The sequence below is a fragment of the Hippichthys cyanospilos genome, chromosome 5, assembly GCF_059441005.1.
Source record: "Hippichthys cyanospilos isolate Australia breed blue-spotted pipefish chromosome 5, RoL_Hcya_1.0, whole genome shotgun sequence".
Classification (NCBI taxonomy): domain Eukaryota; kingdom Metazoa; phylum Chordata; class Actinopteri; order Syngnathiformes; family Syngnathidae; genus Hippichthys; species Hippichthys cyanospilos.
In genome coordinates this window covers 12,476,535-12,496,960 of record NC_142373.1, presented here as the reverse complement: position 1 = coordinate 12,496,960, position 20,426 = coordinate 12,476,535, and the positions used below count along the sequence as shown (strand labels likewise).

The 20,426-nt window shown below is 41.7% G+C and overlaps 4 protein-coding genes across 7 annotated transcripts; 2 read left to right on the top strand and 2 right to left on the bottom strand.

The window, feature by feature from the left end:
- The first annotated feature begins 417 nt into the window (after window positions 1–417).
- On the top strand, window positions 418–4,281 carry hsd3b1 (hydroxy-delta-5-steroid dehydrogenase, 3 beta- and steroid delta-isomerase 1). Its single transcript, XM_088414385.1, has 3 exons — window positions 418–688; window positions 1,653–1,817; window positions 2,094–4,281. Exons 1-3 carry the CDS (start codon window positions 532–534, stop codon window positions 2,900–2,902), a joined length of 1,131 nt encoding a protein of 376 aa, XP_088270511.1. The 5' UTR covers window positions 418–531; the 3' UTR covers window positions 2,903–4,281.
- A 382-nt stretch (window positions 4,282–4,663) lies between these two features.
- pla1a (phospholipase A1 member A) lies at window positions 4,664–11,319 on the top strand. Of its 2 annotated transcripts, none has more exons than XM_088414382.1 (11): window positions 4,664–4,971; window positions 5,988–6,195; window positions 6,415–6,592; window positions 6,969–7,077; window positions 7,146–7,247; window positions 7,358–7,450; window positions 7,940–8,104; window positions 8,222–8,311; window positions 9,357–9,462; window positions 9,736–9,891; window positions 10,686–11,319. In XM_088414382.1, exons 1-11 carry the CDS (start codon window positions 4,905–4,907, stop codon window positions 10,774–10,776), a joined length of 1,365 nt encoding a protein of 454 aa, XP_088270508.1. In that variant the 5' UTR covers window positions 4,664–4,904; the 3' UTR covers window positions 10,777–11,319. The 2 variants fall into 2 exon arrangements, with proteins under 2 accessions (XP_088270508.1, XP_088270509.1); XM_088414383.1 differs by having other exon boundaries at window positions 5,938–6,195.
- popdc2 (popeye domain cAMP effector 2) lies at window positions 10,925–15,669 on the bottom strand. Of its 3 annotated transcripts, none has more exons than XR_015865552.1 (4): window positions 15,004–15,669; window positions 13,516–13,624; window positions 12,239–12,710; window positions 10,925–11,425 (listed from the first exon to the last, which is right to left on the bottom strand). XR_015865552.1 is itself a non-coding variant. In XM_088414389.1 (4 exons), exons 1-4 carry the CDS (start codon window positions 15,495–15,497, stop codon window positions 11,346–11,348), a joined length of 1,008 nt encoding a protein of 335 aa, XP_088270515.1. In that variant the 5' UTR covers window positions 15,498–15,669; the 3' UTR covers window positions 10,925–11,345. The 3 variants fall into 3 exon arrangements, 2 of the variants coding, with proteins under 2 accessions (XP_088270515.1, XP_088270514.1); XM_088414389.1 differs by having other exon boundaries at window positions 12,386–12,710; XM_088414388.1 differs by having other exon boundaries at window positions 10,925–12,710.
- Window positions 15,670–16,881: 1,212 nt separating this feature from the next.
- cox17 (cytochrome c oxidase copper chaperone COX17) lies at window positions 16,882–18,936 on the bottom strand. Its single transcript, XM_088415382.1, has 4 exons — window positions 18,788–18,936; window positions 18,087–18,212; window positions 17,893–18,011; window positions 16,882–16,998 (listed from the first exon to the last, which is right to left on the bottom strand). The coding sequence occupies exons 2-3, from the start codon at window positions 18,203–18,205 to the stop codon at window positions 17,927–17,929; spliced, it is 204 nt and encodes a 67-aa protein (XP_088271508.1). The 5' UTR covers window positions 18,206–18,212; window positions 18,788–18,936; the 3' UTR covers window positions 16,882–16,998; window positions 17,893–17,926.
- Window positions 18,937–20,426: the final 1,490 nt, after the last annotated feature.

Genomic DNA, 20,426 nt, shown 5'->3' with positions numbered 1-20,426 from the left:
ATTTACACCCACACCCCTCCCCCCAACACATACACACCCCATTAGATGTTTGTGTTCATCCTTCAGTTTAAGATAAGAGACATCTGGCATGGTCAAGGACTCCAAACACAGGAACTTGACGTCTCTAGTTTTATTATATTTACTTGTTTTGGTCATGAGAAAAGGGAATTATTTTTCTGTGGGGAATGAGAAAAAAGAAATCACCCTGAAAGCCATAATTCACACAGAAATAAAATCACATGCCATCCAATCAGCACGTAAGCTCTTTATATTACTTTTTTAAGTTCATATAAGGGTATCAAAATTGGTTTCAGGCTTGAAATTCAGGTTTATAAATCGATTGTCTTCAATACTGTATATTTTTTGTGTGTATCTCCAGATTCCTGACTGGCTCACTGAGCTGGCCCCGCCCTTCTGGAATTATCCTTGACCATCCTTGGTGAAAATATAAAAGCAGACCAAGTCATCTCTGTGACGCTCATCTCTTCTTCATTTTCATCTGTACTTTTGTCATCCTGCCGAGGATCCGCGATGTCATCCCTGGACGGCGACGTGTGCGTGGTGACGGGAGCGTGCGGCTTTCTGGGAAAGACGCTGATCAGGATGCTCTTAGACCAGGAGAAAAACATCAGCGAGATACGACTGCTCGACGTCAACATCAAACAAGAGCTGCTGCAAAGTCTGGAAGGTAACTCAATACTCAAGTTGGCTCCGTCTGTTTTCTTATAAAAAACATTTTTCTTATGAAAAAAAAGGAAAAAAAATACATATATATATATATATATATGTATATGTATATGTATATGTATATGTATATATATATATATGTATATGTATACATACAACCTGTCGAATTTTTCTGAGTTAGAAAAATAAATGAAAATGACTGATAATTGTACGTTTGTGATATAAAGATTATAACCGAAAACATTAAAGTTTTATTTACTTAATAATTTTGCTACAGAAAACAAGTCTTAAACACTATTTTGCAATATTTTGAGTTTAAAGACAGTTTCTTGTATTTAAAAAAAATAACTTGTTGAATGTTGCTAGGTTAGACAAATCTAATTCACATATTGTATGTTTCTGATTTAAAAAGAAATGAGTATAGCTTTTATAATTCTGTTTTTATTATTTTTGCGCATAAAAATAATAATACTAATTAACAATTTCGAAAAAATAAATATGCAGTATATCTTAAAAATGTGTTTGAAATTTAAGATAGATACACAATTAATAAAAATAGTTCTCTTTGAATAAAAAAATTGAATGAAAAAATATGCGGATAAGTCAGCTGATAAATTATTTTCCAAATGATAAATACGTTGTTTTAATACTGTTTTAAATAACAATCTTTACCGAAAAGCTGGAAATTCTGCCATCCAAATGGTATCCAATTAAAATTTAAACCTCAAATATCTAAAATGATTTTCAATTCATTTGAGAGTAGTTGACTATTTATTATTGTATCTCTAGAAAAACAAGGCAAATAAGAATTTTAAGAAAACAGACATTTTTTTTTGTATTTCCATTAAAACTAGTTCATTGTTTTTATTCGAGATATGTTTAAAAAAAAAAAAAAAAAAAGGGCTCCGTGATCCAAAGAATCCTTTGCCACAAGATCTTCTTTTGCGGAATGTTCTGGTTTCCAGAAAGCCGAGGCCACATCAAGCTGAGCGCAAGCGAGGGCGACATCAGAGACGCTGATTTTGTGAGAAGAACGTGTCGGGGAGCCACGCTGGTCTTCCACATCGCATCTATCATCGACGTCGCCGACGCCGTCGAGCCCAGCGAGATGTACGCCGTCAACGTCAAAGGTGCGCTCGCCGATATCGACGCGGTGCTCCGTCCCTGTCAAACACATGGCAAATTGTCCACCTTTTTCTGATTGAAATGCTCTAAAAGATTTCAATTAAAAGCATCCAGAAAACAGTATAAACAGTATAATTTTGTTTTTGAAGGCGTTTCTGCTCCATTTAAGTTTCGTCAAGGGACAAACGGTGGCGAGGAAATGACTAACTTGAGCTGCGTTTGGACTGTTCGAACTCCATGTCTAAATCCGGTGTATGGTTCACGCCGGGTCGGCGTTCCAGGGACGCAGAACCTCCTGGAGGCGTGCCTTCGGGAGAACGTGGCCTCCTTCATCTACACCAGCACGGTGGAGGTGATGGGCCCCAATCGAGAGGGCGACCCGGTGGTCAACGGCCACGAAGACATGGTCTACAAGTCCTACCTCAAGTCCTGCTACAGCAAGACCAAGAAGGAGGCGGAGGACCTTACCCTGAGGTACGACGGTGAGCCCCTGCCCGACGGCGGCCACATGGCCACCTGCGCCCTCAGGCCCATGTACATCTACGGCGAGGACTGCCGTTTCCTGCTGAACCACATGGCGGACGGCGTTCGCAACAACGACGTCCTCTACCGGATGTCCCGGCGGGAGGCCAAAGTCAACCCGGTCTACGTGGGCAACGTGGCGGCCGCCCACCTCCAGGCCGCCCGCTGTCTCCGGGACCCCGAGCGGCGGCCGCTCGTCGCCGGCAAGTTCTACTTCGTGTCCGACGACACGCCGCACGTCAGCTACTCCGACTTCAACTACGTGGTCATGTCGCCGCTGGGCTTCGGCATCCAGGACCGGATGATGCTGCCCCTGCGTCTCTTCTACGTGGTCTGCTTCCTGTGGGAGATGGCGTGCCTGTTGCTGCGGCCCTTCCGCCGGGTGGTGCCGCCCATCAACCGGCAGCTGCTGACCCTGCTCAACACGCCTTTCAGCTTCTCCTACGACAAGGCCAAGCGCGAGCTGGGCTACGAGCCCAAGTACACCTGGCAGCAGGCGCGAAGCAACACCACCCGCTGGCTGGCCGAGCAGCTGCCCAAACAACGGGAGAAAATATGGGCCAAGTAAAACCTCGGTGCCGCCGGTTAAACATAAGAAAATGAGACGTTCAAATCCCTTGCTAGCCTGACCCAAAACATAGCAAAAAGCTGAATTGAATCACCCTGAAGATTCATTACAATGGATCGAAAAGTTCAAACATCTCCAAAAGAGTCATGCGCGACTCCTTTAGTAGCTCGAGTTTAGACATTAGAGAAGCACAACTCCTTGAGTGGCCTTAAGTTCAAATGCAAGGAAACGGTTGAGTGGAATAGTGGAAAAACACATAGTGTGTTAGTTAAGACAACACTGAGTTAAAATAAAGCAAAGCACGACTCCCTTAGTAGTCTGAATTTAAACGGAAAGGAAAAACAGTAAGTTGAGCTAAATATCGAAGAAAAGCGCTCACAACTCCCTTGGTAGCCTGACTTAAAGCATGACAGAAAGATCGTAAATTGAGTTTAAAACCTCAGAAAAAAAACATCCAAAAAAAGGCACAACTTCCTTGTGATCCTGATTTAAAACATTAACTAAAGAGAGTTGCGTTTGAAAACATCAGTCCAGCACTAGGATTGAATTTCAAAACATCAAATAAAATGTGTTTATTTAGACTCAATTTGACTCATGTTTATCTCCACTTACTTGTTTACTTTGACGTAAAAAAATAAAACCTTTGTGTTATCTTTAGTCATTGTTTATGACATGAAGAGCTGTTAACGCTCCACAACAATTTGACACGATATAGCACACACACATACACACACGGTGGTGTGAAATCAGGCCAGAGTCCATTGATCAGCAAACAGCTCATGAAATGGCTGCTAGGCAAACAGTCAGCGCTTTGGATTTATATTGCGGACCGGGTGCGCGTCACTGACTGACTGCTGTCAAAAGCACATCATACTTCTCACTATGTAATGTCAACAGCGGCCAGAAACGACACCAAAAAGCAACGATCACGCCAAATAAAGCATAAAGGAACCAACTGCTAAACTAAATCAGTTCCAAAACATTTCAGGTGCAACTCACGCGGCCCGGTACCAGTTGATCCACGGACCGGTACCGGGCCGCGGACCAGTGGTTGGGGACCCACTGAATTAATTGACCAAATGTGAAGTTGAGTCATTTTACCCCTGATTAACATTTTTCCAAGCCTTAATATGCTGTTAGCCACCACTTTAGGATTACAAAAGATTAAATGGCCATGAAAAAAGTCCCCCTAATTCATTTTAGTAGATGTCAATTCTGTTGAATTGTCCTTGTCCTCAGACCTGCTTTCTTCAAATAGGTAATGTCCACTGCAGTTATTGTGCGACACGTGTGGCAAAACTACGGTGATGAAGAAATATTTTGTTGTAATGTATAACATCGTTACAATCACAATAAAGGCATTCTATTCTGATATTCTACTTAAATCTACAGTACTTTATAGATATTCATTTGTGAACTCAAGAAGTTAACCCAAAAATTAATGCAACCATTGATAAGTTGTTAATATTAATGTATAAAATAATTATACCGATGTTTGTACTTGTTGATTGTTGATCACCGTGCGACGCAGGTGGATATGAATGCGGATTTTTTGAAACATAGTTTACAAGATTTTATTTTGAAGTCATTAAAACAGCGATTAGTTTTAAAAATAACGATTAGTTAAAAAAAAAAAAAAAAACTCGTCGTCCCCGTGTGCATTTTCTGTCCCTTAGGCGATTTGAAAACTTGGTCAACTAAGGTAACCGCCATCTTGTTTGTTTACCCAGTGACGTATCCTTAAACGACCTATCAAACGCGGCTTTTTCTGAAAGCCAACAACCAATCGCGTTTGTGCCCACTCGCACTTAGACTTGCGTTATGGTTGCATTAAAAGCCCCACGCTTTATCGGAAAACACATGATTTAACGTGCTAGCGTTTGTCATGGGGAATTTCCTGGTTCGTGGGCGTCCGTCGCGTGACGCCTAGACCGAAAGCCGATCACCCTGGACCGGCTTCCCCGAGCAGCTGAGCACCGCTAAGCTCTCCTTAACTCGGGAAATGTGGCCCTCGGGCAAAAACGTTCCGCTGCTGCTCTACTGTCTTCTGCTGGTCCACAACGTCCAAGGTATGTTCACCTGTGCCCACTATTTTGCACACTCACGTGGATTTTTATGATATTCAAAATTTTCATAACGTTTTTGTCACACTTTAAAAAATATATACTGAAACGTCATCATATAGTGTATTTTAATCAACTCTTATTGATCAAATTAGACCACGAAGACAATAAAAAGTAACATTTTAAACAGCCTGTAATAGTGTATAATAATTAGATACGTTTATATATCTAATAAATGAATATTATGCAATAACAGCAATTTGAAGTATACTCAGTTAAAAATGACTCAATTTTGCGTCCTTAAAGAACCAAACCAATATTTGACTCACCTTCTGGATTATTTTAGACAAAACAACCCTATTTGTGAGGTTTTAATGTGCAAAACAACCAATGAAGTTGGGTGAAATAGACTCAAACATTGGGTTAGTCTTGTTTGGACCAATAGGTGGGCTAGTTTTAATTCAACTGTTTTTAGAGCGTATTTTGAGGCTTTAAAACAAATACAAAAATTCAAGAATAAAACCTCAAATATTTAGAATATAGCAAACCATCCAACAAAAGGAAGTAAAAGCAGGCCAATTAAAAGTAAATTAAAAAAAACAAAACAAAAAAAACATACAAAGTTCATTTTTAGCAAACAGACATTAATATAAATGAAATTTAATATATAGACTAATAATATGTATAGTAACAATGAAAACTAACATAAATCAGTCAATGCTCAAAACATTTAGAAAAAAATATTTAAACCATGAGCAGGATTGTCAAATCCATATTCTAGCAAAGTGTAGTAAAAAAAAGAGCAGTGAATTGTTTAAAAAAAAATCCTAAAATACATAACTGCTGTGAATTTAAAAATTTGAAATGCATTGATAAATATGAGAAATAGAAATCAAAATCTGATGATCAGGTCCATCAATAAACTAATACTTAAATGAAAACTGACACTTGCTCTTATTCAAGGTACGATAGATGTTCTGTTTGTTTGCATCAATTCCAAACGTCTTCTTGTCATGGTGGAGGATCTGAGGTGGGTCCGGACGAGTGCGGCGACATGAGTAACACCACGTGGCAGCAGTACCGCCAGCAGAGGCAGCAGAGAGCGAAGCCGAGGATTCGTTACCTGCTGATGACGCCGGAGCGCCCGGGCTGCGCCCGCGCTTTTCACGAGGCTCCGGGGAGCACCTTCAACGTCACGCGACCCACCAAGGTCATCGTGCACGGATACAGGTTAGATACCACGCCCTTGAATGGTTGTCTTTAAGATATCCTCCTGAGAGCCATCCGATTCATTTGCGTCCACTGTAGTGGACAGTTGTTTCCAGTCTTTATTTTTTGACTCATGGGAGATAACCTACTAAGTCCTAGTGTACTCATTAGAGGACATCCCGGCCTGTCCAATGATGCGTCGATTGTTTGGGATCGATTTTGATATTTGCTCACTGGCAGGGCCCTGGGTAGCAAACCTTCATGGGTTTTGGATCTGGCCCAAGCTCTGCTGGAGGTGGAGGACGTCAACGTTCTGATGGTGGACTGGGTCCACAGCGCCTCTTTTGCCTACAACCTGGTGGTGGACAACTACAAGGAGGTGGCCCTGCAGATCTCCGTCCTCGTCAACCAGCTGCAGGTAGCAACTAACCAGTAAACTTTTGTTTCTTGGAATTTATGACCCTCTTTGCATAATATGGCAAATCTTGGCTTGTAATTGACGGAGGTGGGCCATTGGTCATGAGGTGGAAGTTCTTTCTGATTGGACAGAAGTTAGCAACACCACTGCCACCTAGTGACTTGGCGTGTAAATGAAACCACACTTTGCTGGATTCTATAGACGCAATTTCTTTAAATATACAACCACAACAAAGAGGAGACTATTAATTTTCAATGGTAGCCAATTTGTTAACTTGTGCCATTTTCTAGTAAAAAAAATAAAGAATTTTACTTAGTTTATGGCATGCTCTTTGGAACTAACTGCACCCTTTTTTACTTATGACTTTCCTAAATAGAAAAAAGGATGCAAGCTTGAATCATTCCACTTCATCGGCGTCAGTTTAGGGGCGCACGTGGCCGGATTTGTGGGAACGCTCTTTGAGGGAAAGATCGGGAGAATCACAGGTAAACCTCCAGTGGAATGTGCTTGAATTTGAGCGGGATCCAGGTCTTTTCCTTCTTTTTTTTCCCAGCTTTGGACCCGGCCGGCCCCATGTTTAAGGGCGCGGACATCTTTGACCGTTTGGACCCATCAGACGCGCAGTTTGTAGACGCTATCCACACCGACTCAGACTGTAAGCGTGTATATAATATACACATTTTGTTTTTAAATTGTTGTGTTTGGAGACTCTAGTATTGGGTTAGCTTTGATGTGTTGAAGAGATGTTTTGATGTGATCCGACAGACTTTGGCATCTCCATCCCGGTGGGCCACATCGACTTTTTCCTGAACGGTGGAAACGGACAGACGGGTTGCGCACGATCCCGGTTCGCCTCTGGTGAGTTCTGCCTTATGTTAAACATAGAAAACATCAGGAAAAAAAAACAACAAAACATCTGTCTGCTTATGTGTAGATGTTTGAATTCATTTGGCACTCTAAACTTTCCACTTTTGGTCCATACCACTTTTCCACCCTTTTGAACCGCACTGCAAAACTTTTTGCACCATTTCGAAGCACACCTATTTTTGGCACCTTTTGTCAACCCAACCAAGCCCTTTTTGGCACCCTTTTGGACAAACCACGCTTGGTACCTTTCAGAACTATACAACATTTGACATTCTTTTGAATCATAGGCACCCTCATAAATCATAATAGTTTTGGTACGTTACTTTTTTATTCTCTGTATTTTTTTAATTCTTTTTGCACTCTTATGAAAACCCTACCCTCTTTTAAAACATTGTTTTTTCTTTTTGCATACTAAATTCTTGGCGCCCCCGCTTCTGAACTCTTTCCGTGCGGAATTGTCCGTTTTGGATTTCTTTCCAGTGTACGGCTATGTGATTTGCGACCACATGAGGGCGCTGCACGTGTACATGAGCTCTCTCAATGCATCTTGCCGGTTGAGCGGCATCCCGTGTGACAGCTACCAAAATTTCCTGCAGGGACGATGCCTCCACTGCGACGCCTTCCGCGGAACGTGTCCAACCATCGGTCAGTGATAAGAGTATCAGCATTAAAAAAAAAAAAAGACAAAATGAACAATGAACATACCACTTAACGTACTAAAGTAAAGTATTAACGATTAACTATATGAAAAATGTCTTTCAGGTTTGTCAGAAAAGTGCGGCATTACTTCATCTCCTATCCCCACCGAGCAGAAGTTGTTCCTCCTCACCACGTCCCAGCCGCCTTTCTGCGGTGAGAAGACATCAACCACACGTGCTAAAACGCACAATGCTAATGTTGTTATTTCATGCGAACTCGAGGATTCCTGATGAGCATCCTCAAGTGGATGCAAAAGGCGAGCCAAAGTCTCCTAATTGCGGCGAAAACATCAAAGACGAAGCTAGAGGGGGAAATGCGGTTAGTCAGCAGAAGCAAGCTAATGAGCTCCTTTGCTGTGCGTGAGTGACCCCGCGCGCGCAAAGGCAAAATCGATCACGTGCTCGCGTGCGCTTACAAGAAGAACGATTCAAAGTCAAACTCAGTGAAAATCACAAAACGCTGTTTTTAACAGCAACTTTGTGTTCTGCGTCCTGATTGGCCATCTTCAGTCAATGTCCTCAATGCCGTGCCTGCCATCAAAATGTAATTCGTTATCATAATGGGAAAACGTTAATACTAGCCTGGAAAAAGCAAAGGGATGAAGAAAACAAATGAATGTCCTATTTTTTTTTTTAGATTTTTCAATAGTATAGTTTTACTTTTTAATCTAGGAAGGTTCGAATTGTGGTATTTAAATGAGGGATCTAAGTAAATCTTCACATCTGTGAGAAGATTTGTGTGGGTAAGGGCTTTACTACCTTAAAACATATATCAAAAGATACATATATTTAAAACAAAATATAATGAACTAAACACTGTCAAAAGAAAAACATACAGTATAATAGTGACAACATTTATTTAAAAAATGGCAAAATAAACTAAACTTTTACTACAAAGTGTGTGTGTATATATATATATATATATATATATATATATATATATATATATATATATATATATATATATATATATATATACAAAAACTAATACAACATATTCTAAACAAAATATACTGTAAATGTGAATGAAAAAGTGTAATTAACTACAAATATAAACTTACTAAACAAGAAAACAAATGACCAAAAAAGTACTGTAAAAGGAAAAATATAATATTGATAATGCACATAATAAAAAGAAAACCATTTCTGATGAAGGATTGCATAATACTACTTCAAGCTCCCTTGTGTTTGTGCTGCAGCTCATCACATCCTGTTTGTGTTGGAAGCGTCTGGTCTCACAAAAAGCGCCGAAGTGGAAGTCACCCTGACCACCGGAAACCTGGAGACGCAACGCCGACTCCGGCTGTGGGTACCAGCGCCTTTTTGTTTTTCTATTGGTCCACCAATCAAAGTGATGCAACCAACGCTTTCCATCCATCCAAAGTTTGATTTTGTTGGTTGTGGTATTCCAGAATACCCGCTTCTACAAACCTTGAACTAGCAGAAATGATAACCTCATAAAGTATCTCAATTCAAGGTCCACGGCATTTCATGTCCTTCACCGCTGTCCATTTGTAATAGGACCGTCCTTGGATGAGCGAATAACTCTTGACTGTGATGAACGCGTGTGTGTTTTAGCCAAACAGACACCACGGTGTACAGGACTATGCTAGCTCACCCGGTGGCGCTGTGTGAGATCCACTCCATCACCCTGAAAAACACGGGCGCTCGCTTCTACCGCCAGAACGACATCCACCTCAAGTCCGTCTGTCTCACCCAAATTGCCTCGCCAACGTATGTCTAGACTGGAATATATATATTTTTTTTAACTGTAATGTGCATGCCAGGCCAGTAGATGGCAGTGTTGTCCATCCCTCTATTTTCTGTAGCCCAGACCATCACTGGCAGTCTTAAGTACTTTTCTCTTGTAATATTCAGTCCAGTGGTTGAAGTGCAAAAAAATTAAACATACTCCCTTTAAAAGAATGGCGTGTAATATTTAGACCGCGTATTATTACGGACAGCAGGAGGTGCTGCAGGTGCTGCATTTAACATTGTCTGTGGCTGTAACAAACATGGCCGCCTCCAGAGACGTCTAATATCATTACATAACTTGACCGATGATTATATTTAAAAGATACTGTTGGTCATTATGAACGTAATTCATTTGCAAGTTTTTGAAGTTTACAAACTATTAATTTATTTCTTTAAAATGAAAAGCGGTCTAAATTTTACACACTTTTCCTTTAAAGAAAGTATCACATGCGTAATGTACATTTAACATTACATGTGAACTAATTGGTCATTAGTGTTTGGTGACCTTAAACGGTAATTGCTAGCACGCTAATGCTAATCGTGGTTACTATCCAATTAATATGGGAATATTTTGTTATTTTGTTGGTATCTAAATTTATCCGCTCACCCTTGTTTTTTTTAAATGTGTGTGTGGGTGTGTGTTTTGGTGGTGGGGGTACTCAATTTCCCCAATAGAACAATTGATTCTAAGAAGATTTAATAGCGACAACTTCATTGGGGACAGACTTGTCGCAAGCCAGGACTGAAAGTTTTTGTTTTGGTTTTGTTTTCAGGCGCGAGGAGCCACTGTGCGTGAACAATATCAACATCCGGCGAGGAGCTCCGTGGTCACATGACTTTGTGCAGGTGTGCGGCTACCTCTGACCAAAAAGGTGGAGCTACAAGAAAACAGCGCATCATGGCAAAGTGGAGACGTGGAGTAGGCAAAAATTCGCGTGTAAATCTCATTTCTTGCCATGCGTCCTCGAACGAACAACGATCGATTAATGTTAGGCGAGACGAGACAGTGGAGTAGGGCAAAATAGCATGTGTGTTTATTGTTGTTTCATAAACATCAAATCGGCTAAAAAAAAAAATAGCAGCTAAGCATAGCCTGTACATAAAGGATTCCAGGAAGTAGACAGTCCCAAAACAGTATTTTCACTGCACAGAAGCTTAATGGAGAAATGTTGGCCCCCTGTGGTAATAAATCAACTGCAATTGGACAATTTCACATTATATTGGTGTATGATCAATATTAGGAACCAAAAACATGCTAATAGCTAACTATGCTAACAAATCAAGGTGTATGTACAGAGGAAGACCTCAATTTCTTTTGTATTTTTGAAACAAGATAATAAAAAAGGAGCTCAAGTGATGAGTGACTTGGAAAAACAAGTGGTCCAATTAGTGAAATCTTAAAATAAGTAAAAAAAAAAAAAAAAAAGACGTGGTCAGAGTTTGGGAGTGTCGGTGGGAGCTAGCGGCGCTCGGGTCCTCTGGAAGCGAGCTGCTCCTTTGGCCACGTCGCCCCCTGCGGACATAAATTTGAATTACACACAGTCAAACGCGCAAATTTGGAAAATCTGCCAATCCAGGAAAAATCCAAGTGGCATCCAGTTAACGCTTTAATCAGGGATTACTGTAATTCCCCAAATATAAGGCGCACCCGTGTATAAGATACACCCTTCATTTTGGGGTCAAATTCTGGTATTTTCGATGTCATCGTGTATAGAATGTATCAACACCTTGGCCAAAATATAAACTATAGCATAACAGAATAGATCTCATCGTACTAAACTCTTCATATTTTCTTGTGCTCATATCGGTAAGTGTTTTTCAGATTTCCCACATTGTGAGCGGTCAGTGAATGCAGCACCAGTGTAATAGCGCCAATTTGTGCAGCATTCGTGCACCACCACAAGTTATGATTGTGTGTACATGCCAAAAGATCGCAATTAATAAAATGGAATACCTTTTTATTTTAGGTAACCGGCACTTTTAATCTTAACATCCACCCTTTAGCTCGTACCGTTACAGTAATTATTTTAAATAATAATACGGCCGATATAAAAATGCACATCTTTGCATCAAAACTCTATTTATGTGGTTGACATCAATATTCCTCGAATGGTGTTGAATTAAAAAAAAAAAATCTCATTTTTAAATTATTGTGAAAAAAGTGCATCTTATATTTGGGGTTATTATGGAACAATGGATTTTTTTTGTCATGGGACCCTTTCCGACGCGAACGCAGTCCAAACGCGTGGTTAATGTCTCGTTAGCGTCACAGGTGGCAGTCATGCACACAAAGTTGTCGTCGGCGCCGCCCAGGTGCAGTACTTACATGTATCCTAAGCGGGTGACCCCGTGTGTTAGCTCGGGCCCCCCCGGCGCCCCCTCTACCTCAAATAATCCCTCTCACTGCCATAGTCGGTTAAGGAGCCCGCCGCGTCGGCAAAGTCCTCCAGGACCAGGCTGGTGGAGTCCTCACCAGAGGGCAGCTCCGGGTCGGACGGCCACGGCCGGACGGCGGGGCTCTCGGGGGCGGAGTCCCGGCGGGGGGGCTCGGGGGGCTCGCCTTCGCCGCTCTGCGACGAGGGGGCCAGCACGTGGTAGAGGCTGGGCAGGCGGATGTCCAGCAGGACGCCGCTCTTGATGTACAGCTTGTTGTTGAGGTTGTACAGCTTCTCGGCGATGTCGTGGCCCAGCATGACGGCGAACAGGCGGCACACGTAGCGCTCCTTGGACATCAGGGAGAAGAGGCGCCGCCGCCGCCACGACACGTAGCGGCAGTCCTCTTCCGCCGTCAAGGTCACCTGAAAGGCAGACGGGCGCCGTTGGAAAATGCGGAAATTGGTGGAGGTGTGGCAGAAATTGAGGGATGTACACGTAGAATTTTGTGGGGGCGGGGGCTACGTAATTTTCGATACTAATAATTTTCTGGGGAGAGCGGCATTTTTATGTATTTATTTATTTACGGATTTAGATTTTTTTTTGTGGTACACTCTAAAAACACCTGGGTCCAAAATAACCCAATTAAAGGACTGACCCATTATTTGACCCAATTTTCTCAGTTGCTCTCTACAACCCAATTTTTGAAGAAAAAAATGTGGTTGTTTTATGCAAAATAATCCAGAAAGTTGAGCACAATTGACCCAAATATTGAGTGGGTTCTTTTTTGGTTACATTTATTGGGTTACATTTATCCCAGTTATTTTTTTAGAAGGAACCATAGCCCTTTATTTATTTAACTATTTGCGGTTTCCTCACTTTAAATCCTCATTTTCCAAGGAAAAGATTGCATTCTTTTCAAGGGAAAAAAATAATGGGGAGCAGATAAAAAGATTTCCCAACAAAAAAAGTGTCTTTTTTTTCGGGGGTAGGCAGTTTTTTTAGTTGTTTTTTTGTTTTTATTATGATTAAATATTCAAAGAAATTGCCAAGAAAGAAAATACTTTACATGTATCTACAAATGTCCTTTAAAAAAAATCCCAAAGAGAAAATTTAATTAAAAAAATGAAGGAAAATTTCCAATGATAATTTCATTTTAGAGTTTCCATTTTTTCCGGGGCAAGCAAAAAAGAAAGACGATTTTCAACCCCGCGTGCAGTGTGGCGCTACCTGGAACTTTCCGTCCTCGTTGGGCCTCAGGGACTCCCACTCGGGCGAGTCGAGGAACTGGTGTCGGTGGATGTAGTGCAGGAACTGACCCTCCAGAGATACGTTGATCCTGACGTCAGGAGTGACAAGGTTAAAAAGGAACGGCAGATTAGACAGCTGGAAGCTCACCCGTTAAATCGGGGTGACTTTTGCCAGAATTTGCATAACCGACTCCGCGGGGGATCGAGAAAAGCGCACTGAATATTTGCTGCGTCAACTTGCGTTTGTTCTTTTGCCAGAGAACGTGGATAAAGTCATCAGGACGCTCCTCGGTCAGGGGGGGGGGAGATGCGAGGCTTTAGGATAATCCACTGACTATAACTGGATCGCATTAAAAATTCCCGTTTCTCCTTCGTGCTTGAATGTTGCGCCATCGGATCTACTTTTTTACTTTCGTGCTCAATTTTACCTGAGACAACCTCAGCAGTTTTTTTTTCCTTTCATGAAATGTTTTTTTTTCTCGTACGGCAAATTACCATGTATAGTAAGATTTTTTTTCTTGCAAAAAAACCGGCCAGTTCCACGACCCAAAAAATAACCATGTAGAGTAAGGTCCCCCACAAAAAATGACCATATTGTATATTGTTTTTTTTTCTTAAAATAAAAGCATGTATTGCAAGGCATTTCATGCCCCCAAATGTGTCCTCTAAAAGGGAAGTCATATAAAACATGTTCTTTCCAATGTTCGTTGTACCCCCCACTCGCCCAAACACTGCATTCATAGCTGGCGGCCATTTTGACAATTGCTGTCGCCTGAAAATGACATCACAGTGAGGCTCAGCTTGTCACATGACCAAACCCAGAAGTGAACTGTGGTCGTCACCTGAGCCATGTCCACAACTATGACAATCAAATCTAGGTTTTTAGTTTTAGGTTGCTTAATATATTTTAAATGTAAAAACGCCTTTCCATAGAACATCAAGAAAATATCTTTTCGCCGCACCATTTAGATTTATCTCAACAGTATTGACTAACTTAATTTTTTCCTAAATCCAGCATGTGCTTTATGACCCACCTTGGGGTCACCTCTGGCGTAGATCCCACAGAGAGAGAGAGAGAGAGACCAAACAGGTCATCATGTCTGGGCCTGTTATTGTGTTTTTTTTAATACTCGATGCAATTCCTGAGGCAATCATCATACTTATCCAGGCTTGGAAGATACATATATGAAATTATAACAACAAATGCGGTACTTCAAGGAATATTTTCTTGATCGATCAATCAATGGCGGTATATTGATGTCGGTGGAGATGTGATGGCACTAAAAACAAAATAAAGTCACACAATGTTTATCTAGCAATAAGATGTTTCAATTAGTTTGCTCTTAATTTGAAAAGCAACCTGTTCCCGTCATGGCATTAAATAAGATACCTGCAAAACCCTGTTAGTCTCACGTAACTTCAACCACTGGACTGGACATTACAAGAGAAAAGTATTTAAGACTCACACCTGCCAGACAGGAGAAACGAGAGCTTCTCGATGGGCGTCTTGCCCTCCACGGCATACGTCTCGCCCGCCTTCATTTCCAGCACCTTATTATCGAAAGCGCCCGCAATCTCTTTGAAGACCTGCACGGGCACCCCCAACGGGAGGTAGACGGCCTGGTAGAGTGCGGAAATCTCCTCGTTGGGCATTCCCTCCTGGTGCAGGCGGAACAGCAGGTGGCAGATCTGGACCAGGCAGGCCAGGAGAAGCAAGAGATTCCAGGTGACCGCGTCGGGGCCGCAAATCGTTATCCAGCCCCAAAGAGTCAGGCAGAAGAAGGAAGGTGCCAGGAGGCCGAAGATGAAGAGGCATCCGTAGGCCCCGCTGCCACCCATGTAGCCCAGGAACAGGATCGTGTTGCCCAGGTGGTAGAGGGCACCCTCCGTGTTGTTGCTCCAGCCATTGCAGACCGGGGCGGCAAACAGGTTCTCCAGGAGGCTGGCTTTGTCCTCAGTCATGTCAGGAAAAGGCAAGAAAGTCAACAATCCAAGCGTGTTCCCTTAGGAGGTTCTTCTGGCTCTTCTCACGGTTGTAGAACAAGCGTCTCGTCGTCCATCTCGGGTGAGGACTCTTTGAGCTCAACGGCCGGCCAGCACTGTGGAGACAACAGCTGGAGGAGGGCGGGAGGAGGAGTGGGAGTGGGGTGTCATGGATATGGAGTCCCCGCAAGGATCACCATGTTTGGAATTGAAACCCAAGGAGGACACGAGCGGCCGACACAAAGCAGGCCTGCTACTTAACATAACAGCCAGAGAGGGGCAGGCAGGAAGTGGGAAGGACTTTGTCGCGCTGTGAACTCTCCAGAGGTTCTGACGGGCCCACCAAGTTTTTGCGTTGTCCGTGTTTAAGTTCTGTCTTCCACGGGGCCGAGCGAGTGGTCGAAACAAGACGGACGACATGCTGCTGCAGCTCGAATTTCGAGTAAAAATATCCACTGCTGCTGCTTGGCGTGCTTAACTGGCCATCTCAACTGACATGAACGAGGGCGCTGAGTGGGTAGAGCAGACCGCCGCCGAGGTCTGAGAAATCGTCACGTCATCCGTTGTTGAATACATTAAAAAATGGCCCATTCAAAAGCACAACAATCGAATTATATATTATATATATATTACACACACACTTTTTAGTGTTGTGACAGTAACGGTACATTTCCCTTTTCAAATTAAGAGCAAATTAATTGGAACATGAAGTGAATTGCTAAATTTGGTTATGGTGACTCTGCAAAAAGTACACCTTTATGATGTTAAGTTTTGCACGTTGACGTTATTGATGCAATTTTTTCCAGCGGTCGAGCCAGAAATAAAACGGGTGTTTTGCGATTTATGCCGGGCAGCTTGAAAATACCCCTAAAATATGTCTTTTCTGCTTGGAAAACATGTTGGATTCTCAAACATTTTGGTTTTAGTCATTTTAAATGTAGTATATTGTTGCATTTTGGGGGAATAGCCACCATCAAAAATAAATTGAAAAAAAGGTCTCAAATTGAGTGTGCCTCACTCATTTGTATTTTAAGTTATATAGTTTCAGAAATATTTGACTTAAAAAAAAGATCCTAAAATTAAATATCAAGCAGTACATTGAATTGACTTAATTCCTCTGTTGCGTTGACATCTTTATTAGTCCTTGGCTTACAGTTGTAAAGGACAAAATAGTGTTAGGTCCACTACACCGAAGAATGCAGATATGTCAAGTATTGACCTGAAGTTATTTTTAAAAGCCTGAGTGCATACCGGGGACGCCAACCATTCAGCCAAGGTTGAAAAAGTGGGCACAGACTTTAGGAAGACTACGCAGCATTAATAATTCACCTTCCGTTTTCAAAAGACATTTTTCAAGCATGGAGATGATTGCATAGAACTTTTATTCAAATTCCAAAAGCAGCGATCACCATACATAAAAAAAGAAATAAATAAACGTCTCGGCCTTCCAAAATCTCCCGGGTTGTTGTGATCCATTTTGCTGAGGGGGGAACAGATGAAAAGGTTACACGCATCATAAGTGTGTGTGTGTGTGTGTGTGTGTCATGATAAGACTGCAGGGTGAGCGTTTCTATAGTCAAGTTCAACGCGCTAAATTTAGCATTTCATGTGGCCACTTGACAGCACATCACTGAATCCATTTGGTGTTGATCCAAATATTCTGGCCGTACACTGAGCACCTCATTTACAACCATTGTAATGTATAACATTTGTGCTTCAAAACAAAAGACACACAAAAAAAACATTTTTAAAAACAAATCACAGATTGAATCCCCATTGCTTTCATTGGGAGGTTTTTTTTTTGTGTCATTAAATGTGCTTCGCATTAACAATTTTGTTTAGTATGTATGACGCCTCTGCTCGATTGCTTTAGTCTGAATCATACATTTAGTGAGGTACTTTGGTTTGTAACACTCAGCTCACCTACTCTCATTTTAATTATTTAACTCTTTCGATCTGGTTTAAATCACATCAAAGAACGATTGATCTGGTCTGATTACCGCAGGATATCTAAATCGGTCATTTGAACCGGTTTGAATCACACCCACAACCGGTAAATCTGGTCTGAGTAGCACACTTGGGGGTCTGGATCATTCACCCTACTTGCTCTCACTGTAATTGCAATTTGACGACATTCAAAGTGGCTTAAATTGACCCTGAGATCGATTAAGCTGGTCTGAATTAGACAAGAACCTTTACTCTGCTCTAAATCATTCAGTTTCCTAGCTTTTCATCAGAATCGTCATTTTAAAAACTTTTAGTATCACTCAAAATTTGGAAGATCTCCCATCAATTTGCGTGGGCTGCATCCATCGTTCTGGTTTCTAAATGATTGACAAGCTGAGACAACGATAACTCACGGGACTTTACTTACCAAACACATTCATACACGCTCATTCATAAAACAATTAAATCTTGAATCCCAACTGCCTCATGCAGTCTTTGTGGGCCTCGATGAGTTCCGTGCAGTTCTCTTCGCCCTTTTCAATGATGCTGAGGAGTAAATAAATACACAAAGGATTATTTGAATAATTAGTACTTCGGTCATCCAAGTTTGTTACTGGTTACCATGCGTCTCTGACTTTCTTGGTTTCAGGACAAGCGCAACATGGCCGGAGCGGCTTCTTCTGCTCGTCGCCCTCGGTGATGGCGGTGGGCTCCGCGGCGGCGGCGGATACGGTCGACATTACGTACCTACAACGAGACATGAACGAGCACTTTATAGTAACATTTACTTTGGTCTGAATGGTTGACGATATCACACAATTTGAGTGAATCACTCTTGCGGTTCTTTTGATTTGTCTTGAATAATGCACGATTGATTGCTCTGGTCTGACTCAGATATTTTCCTTAGACATGTTTGCCTGCGATTTAGCTACACGTTAGATCGTTTGCACTGGTCTGATTCATTACTGAAATCAGTTGCCCTGTATGAATGGGGGGGGGGGGGGGGGGGGGTCAGTGTGACGAAAGAGGAGGTGTGTCGCACATCACGAACTCATGTTAAAAAAAAATCTCTTAAAATCAACTGTCACGACGTGCCGCACAAAACCAAACGGAATAACCGCGACAAGTTCCACAGCGTTGCTTTTTATGCGAACAAAATCTCTTTTAACCTACATTACATAACGCAAGTAAGGCGCTAACTTCAGCTAGCTCGAGCAATGTCATGACGTCAGGCTCTGAAAGTGCCTGAAAACCGCTGTTATTGCATCTACGCTCATGAAAGACGAAACGTCAACGGGGAAAAAAACAAACGCAGAACTCACTTTTGTGGTCTTCGACTTTACTTTGCAGCACACCGTGCGGAAGATCGTGCTTCACGTTGTCACCTCTGAGGAACAGGAAGCAACCGGTGCAGTGTCACGTGATCACATCCGCTGGCAGCACAGACTTGTGGGATTTGAAGTATTTGTGCCGGTACAGTGCACCGACATTGCGAAAATGACTTGACAGAAGCACAATACACTTCAATTCAAGTAATTATTTGAATGAGGCCGAACATTTTTAACTGATGAATTATGAAACAAATTCCATCCATCCATTTTCTAAACTGCTTATCATGTAAAAAGATCATCTCTGACTCGTTAAATAATGCAAGTCAAGAAAACCTGTAACCAAAATAGAGGAAAATATATTTCACCAATTCAAACAAATGAAGTTAAAAAAAAACCACACAATTCAGTAGTTACAATGAAATACATTATTTTCGTCCTTTCATTCATTCAATTCAAGTCCAACTGATAATTTACTATACATTTTAATTTTTAAAATATTAGGAATTTTCTCTTTGACAAATAAAAACGCCAAATAAAATACAATACCATGAACCTGTATTTAGAGCAGTAATAAGTATCCCTAAACCTGTATCATTTTAACAATAACAAAAGAAAAAGCAATATAAATCAACTTTCAACAACAGTTAATTACTTTTTACAGCGTGTATACGGGTGACAGCTTAACAGAAAAAATAACCAAGTGCCCAAAACAAAAAAAACAAAAAAAGAAAATTCTTTTTTGATTGCAATTACACTTGACACATGACCAAAACAAAGCCTCTTTCGCTGGGGCCATCTGTGCCCCCCCTGGCATGACCCTCCCAAGGGGGGGGCGTCCCACTATTTGTGCAGCACTGATGTAGAGAGAGACAGAGATAGAGAGAGAGAGAGAGAGAGAGAGAGAGAGAGAGAGAGAAACAGGATGGGGGGGGGGGGGTTGATGAACAGAAGAGAAATGCAAAACACAGACCTTAAATGAACCAAACCGTGTTTACTATTTAAAAAAAAATGCATATGAAGCATGATGCTGTGTACAGTATATCTGTGCGGCAGGAGGAAAAATATAGAACAGGGGGCAGGCTCGGGAGTATTGAAATATGAAAAATGCATGCATGTTTTAGTGGGTGTTTATGTCCACACTGTGCATCAGCAGAAGAACAAAATCCAGGAGTAAGCAGGCAAAAGCCCTGAGTCATTCTCCCCGGCAGCTGTGCCCTGTTTAAACAAACAAGTAAGCAAAATAGGTATATTATTCACAGATATTCACCCGGTTTTTTTCTTCTCCACTCCTGCAGACATTGCAAAGTCCTCATGTTGCCTTACACGATTTTTTTTTTCAAAGGCTTTTACACAATCAGCAGCTGCTCTTGTGTCTCTCCAAGCACGCTGATTAGCGTCTACAGCCAAGAAATTGCCTCCCGTGATAATAAAGCTTGATGAAAGCCAAACTTGGACAGAATTTCACTGGCAATAAAAGGAAAAGACACGTAAATATGGCGACAAAGCGTGAGTATGAATCTGACATAGAAATTCGGTAGAACGCATGAGGAATCTCCAGATCTTTTGCTCTATTCTAAAGAAATCGATTTGGGGTTTGAAGCCCAACTTGGCTCCATTGCTCTGGTCTGAC

Coding starts and splice junctions, on each gene's coding strand:
- cox17 (XM_088415382.1), bottom strand. CDS start 18,205: ATGTCGACCGTATCCGCCGCCGCCGCGGAGCCCACCGCCATCACCGAG. Junction 18,012..18,086: donor AAGAAAGTCAGAGACGCATG/GTAACCAGTAAC, acceptor TTTACTCCTCAG/CATCATTGAAAAGGGCGAAG.
- popdc2 (XM_088414388.1), bottom strand. CDS start 15,497: ATGACTGAGGACAAAGCCAGCCTCCTGGAGAACCTGTTTGCCGCCCCG. Junction 13,625..15,003: donor TCGTTTCTCCTGTCTGGCAG/GTGTGAGTCTTA, acceptor TCCTGACGTCAG/GATCAACGTATCTCTGGAGG. Junction 12,711..13,515: donor ACGAGGACGGAAAGTTCCAG/GTAGCGCCACAC, acceptor TCTGCCTTTCAG/GTGACCTTGACGGCGGAAGA.
- pla1a (XM_088414382.1), top strand. CDS start 4,905: ATGTGGCCCTCGGGCAAAAACGTTCCGCTGCTGCTCTACTGTCTTCTG. Junction 7,078..7,145: donor AAAGATCGGGAGAATCACAG/GTAAACCTCCAG, acceptor TTTTTTTCCCAG/CTTTGGACCCGGCCGGCCCC. Junction 9,463..9,735: donor ACGCAACGCCGACTCCGGCT/GTGGGTACCAGC, acceptor TGTGTGTTTTAG/CCAAACAGACACCACGGTGT.
- hsd3b1 (XM_088414385.1), top strand. CDS start 532: ATGTCATCCCTGGACGGCGACGTGTGCGTGGTGACGGGAGCGTGCGGC. Junction 689..1,652: donor GCTGCTGCAAAGTCTGGAAG/GTAACTCAATAC, acceptor TCTGGTTTCCAG/AAAGCCGAGGCCACATCAAG. Junction 1,818..2,093: donor GTACGCCGTCAACGTCAAAG/GTGCGCTCGCCG, acceptor TCGGCGTTCCAG/GGACGCAGAACCTCCTGGAG.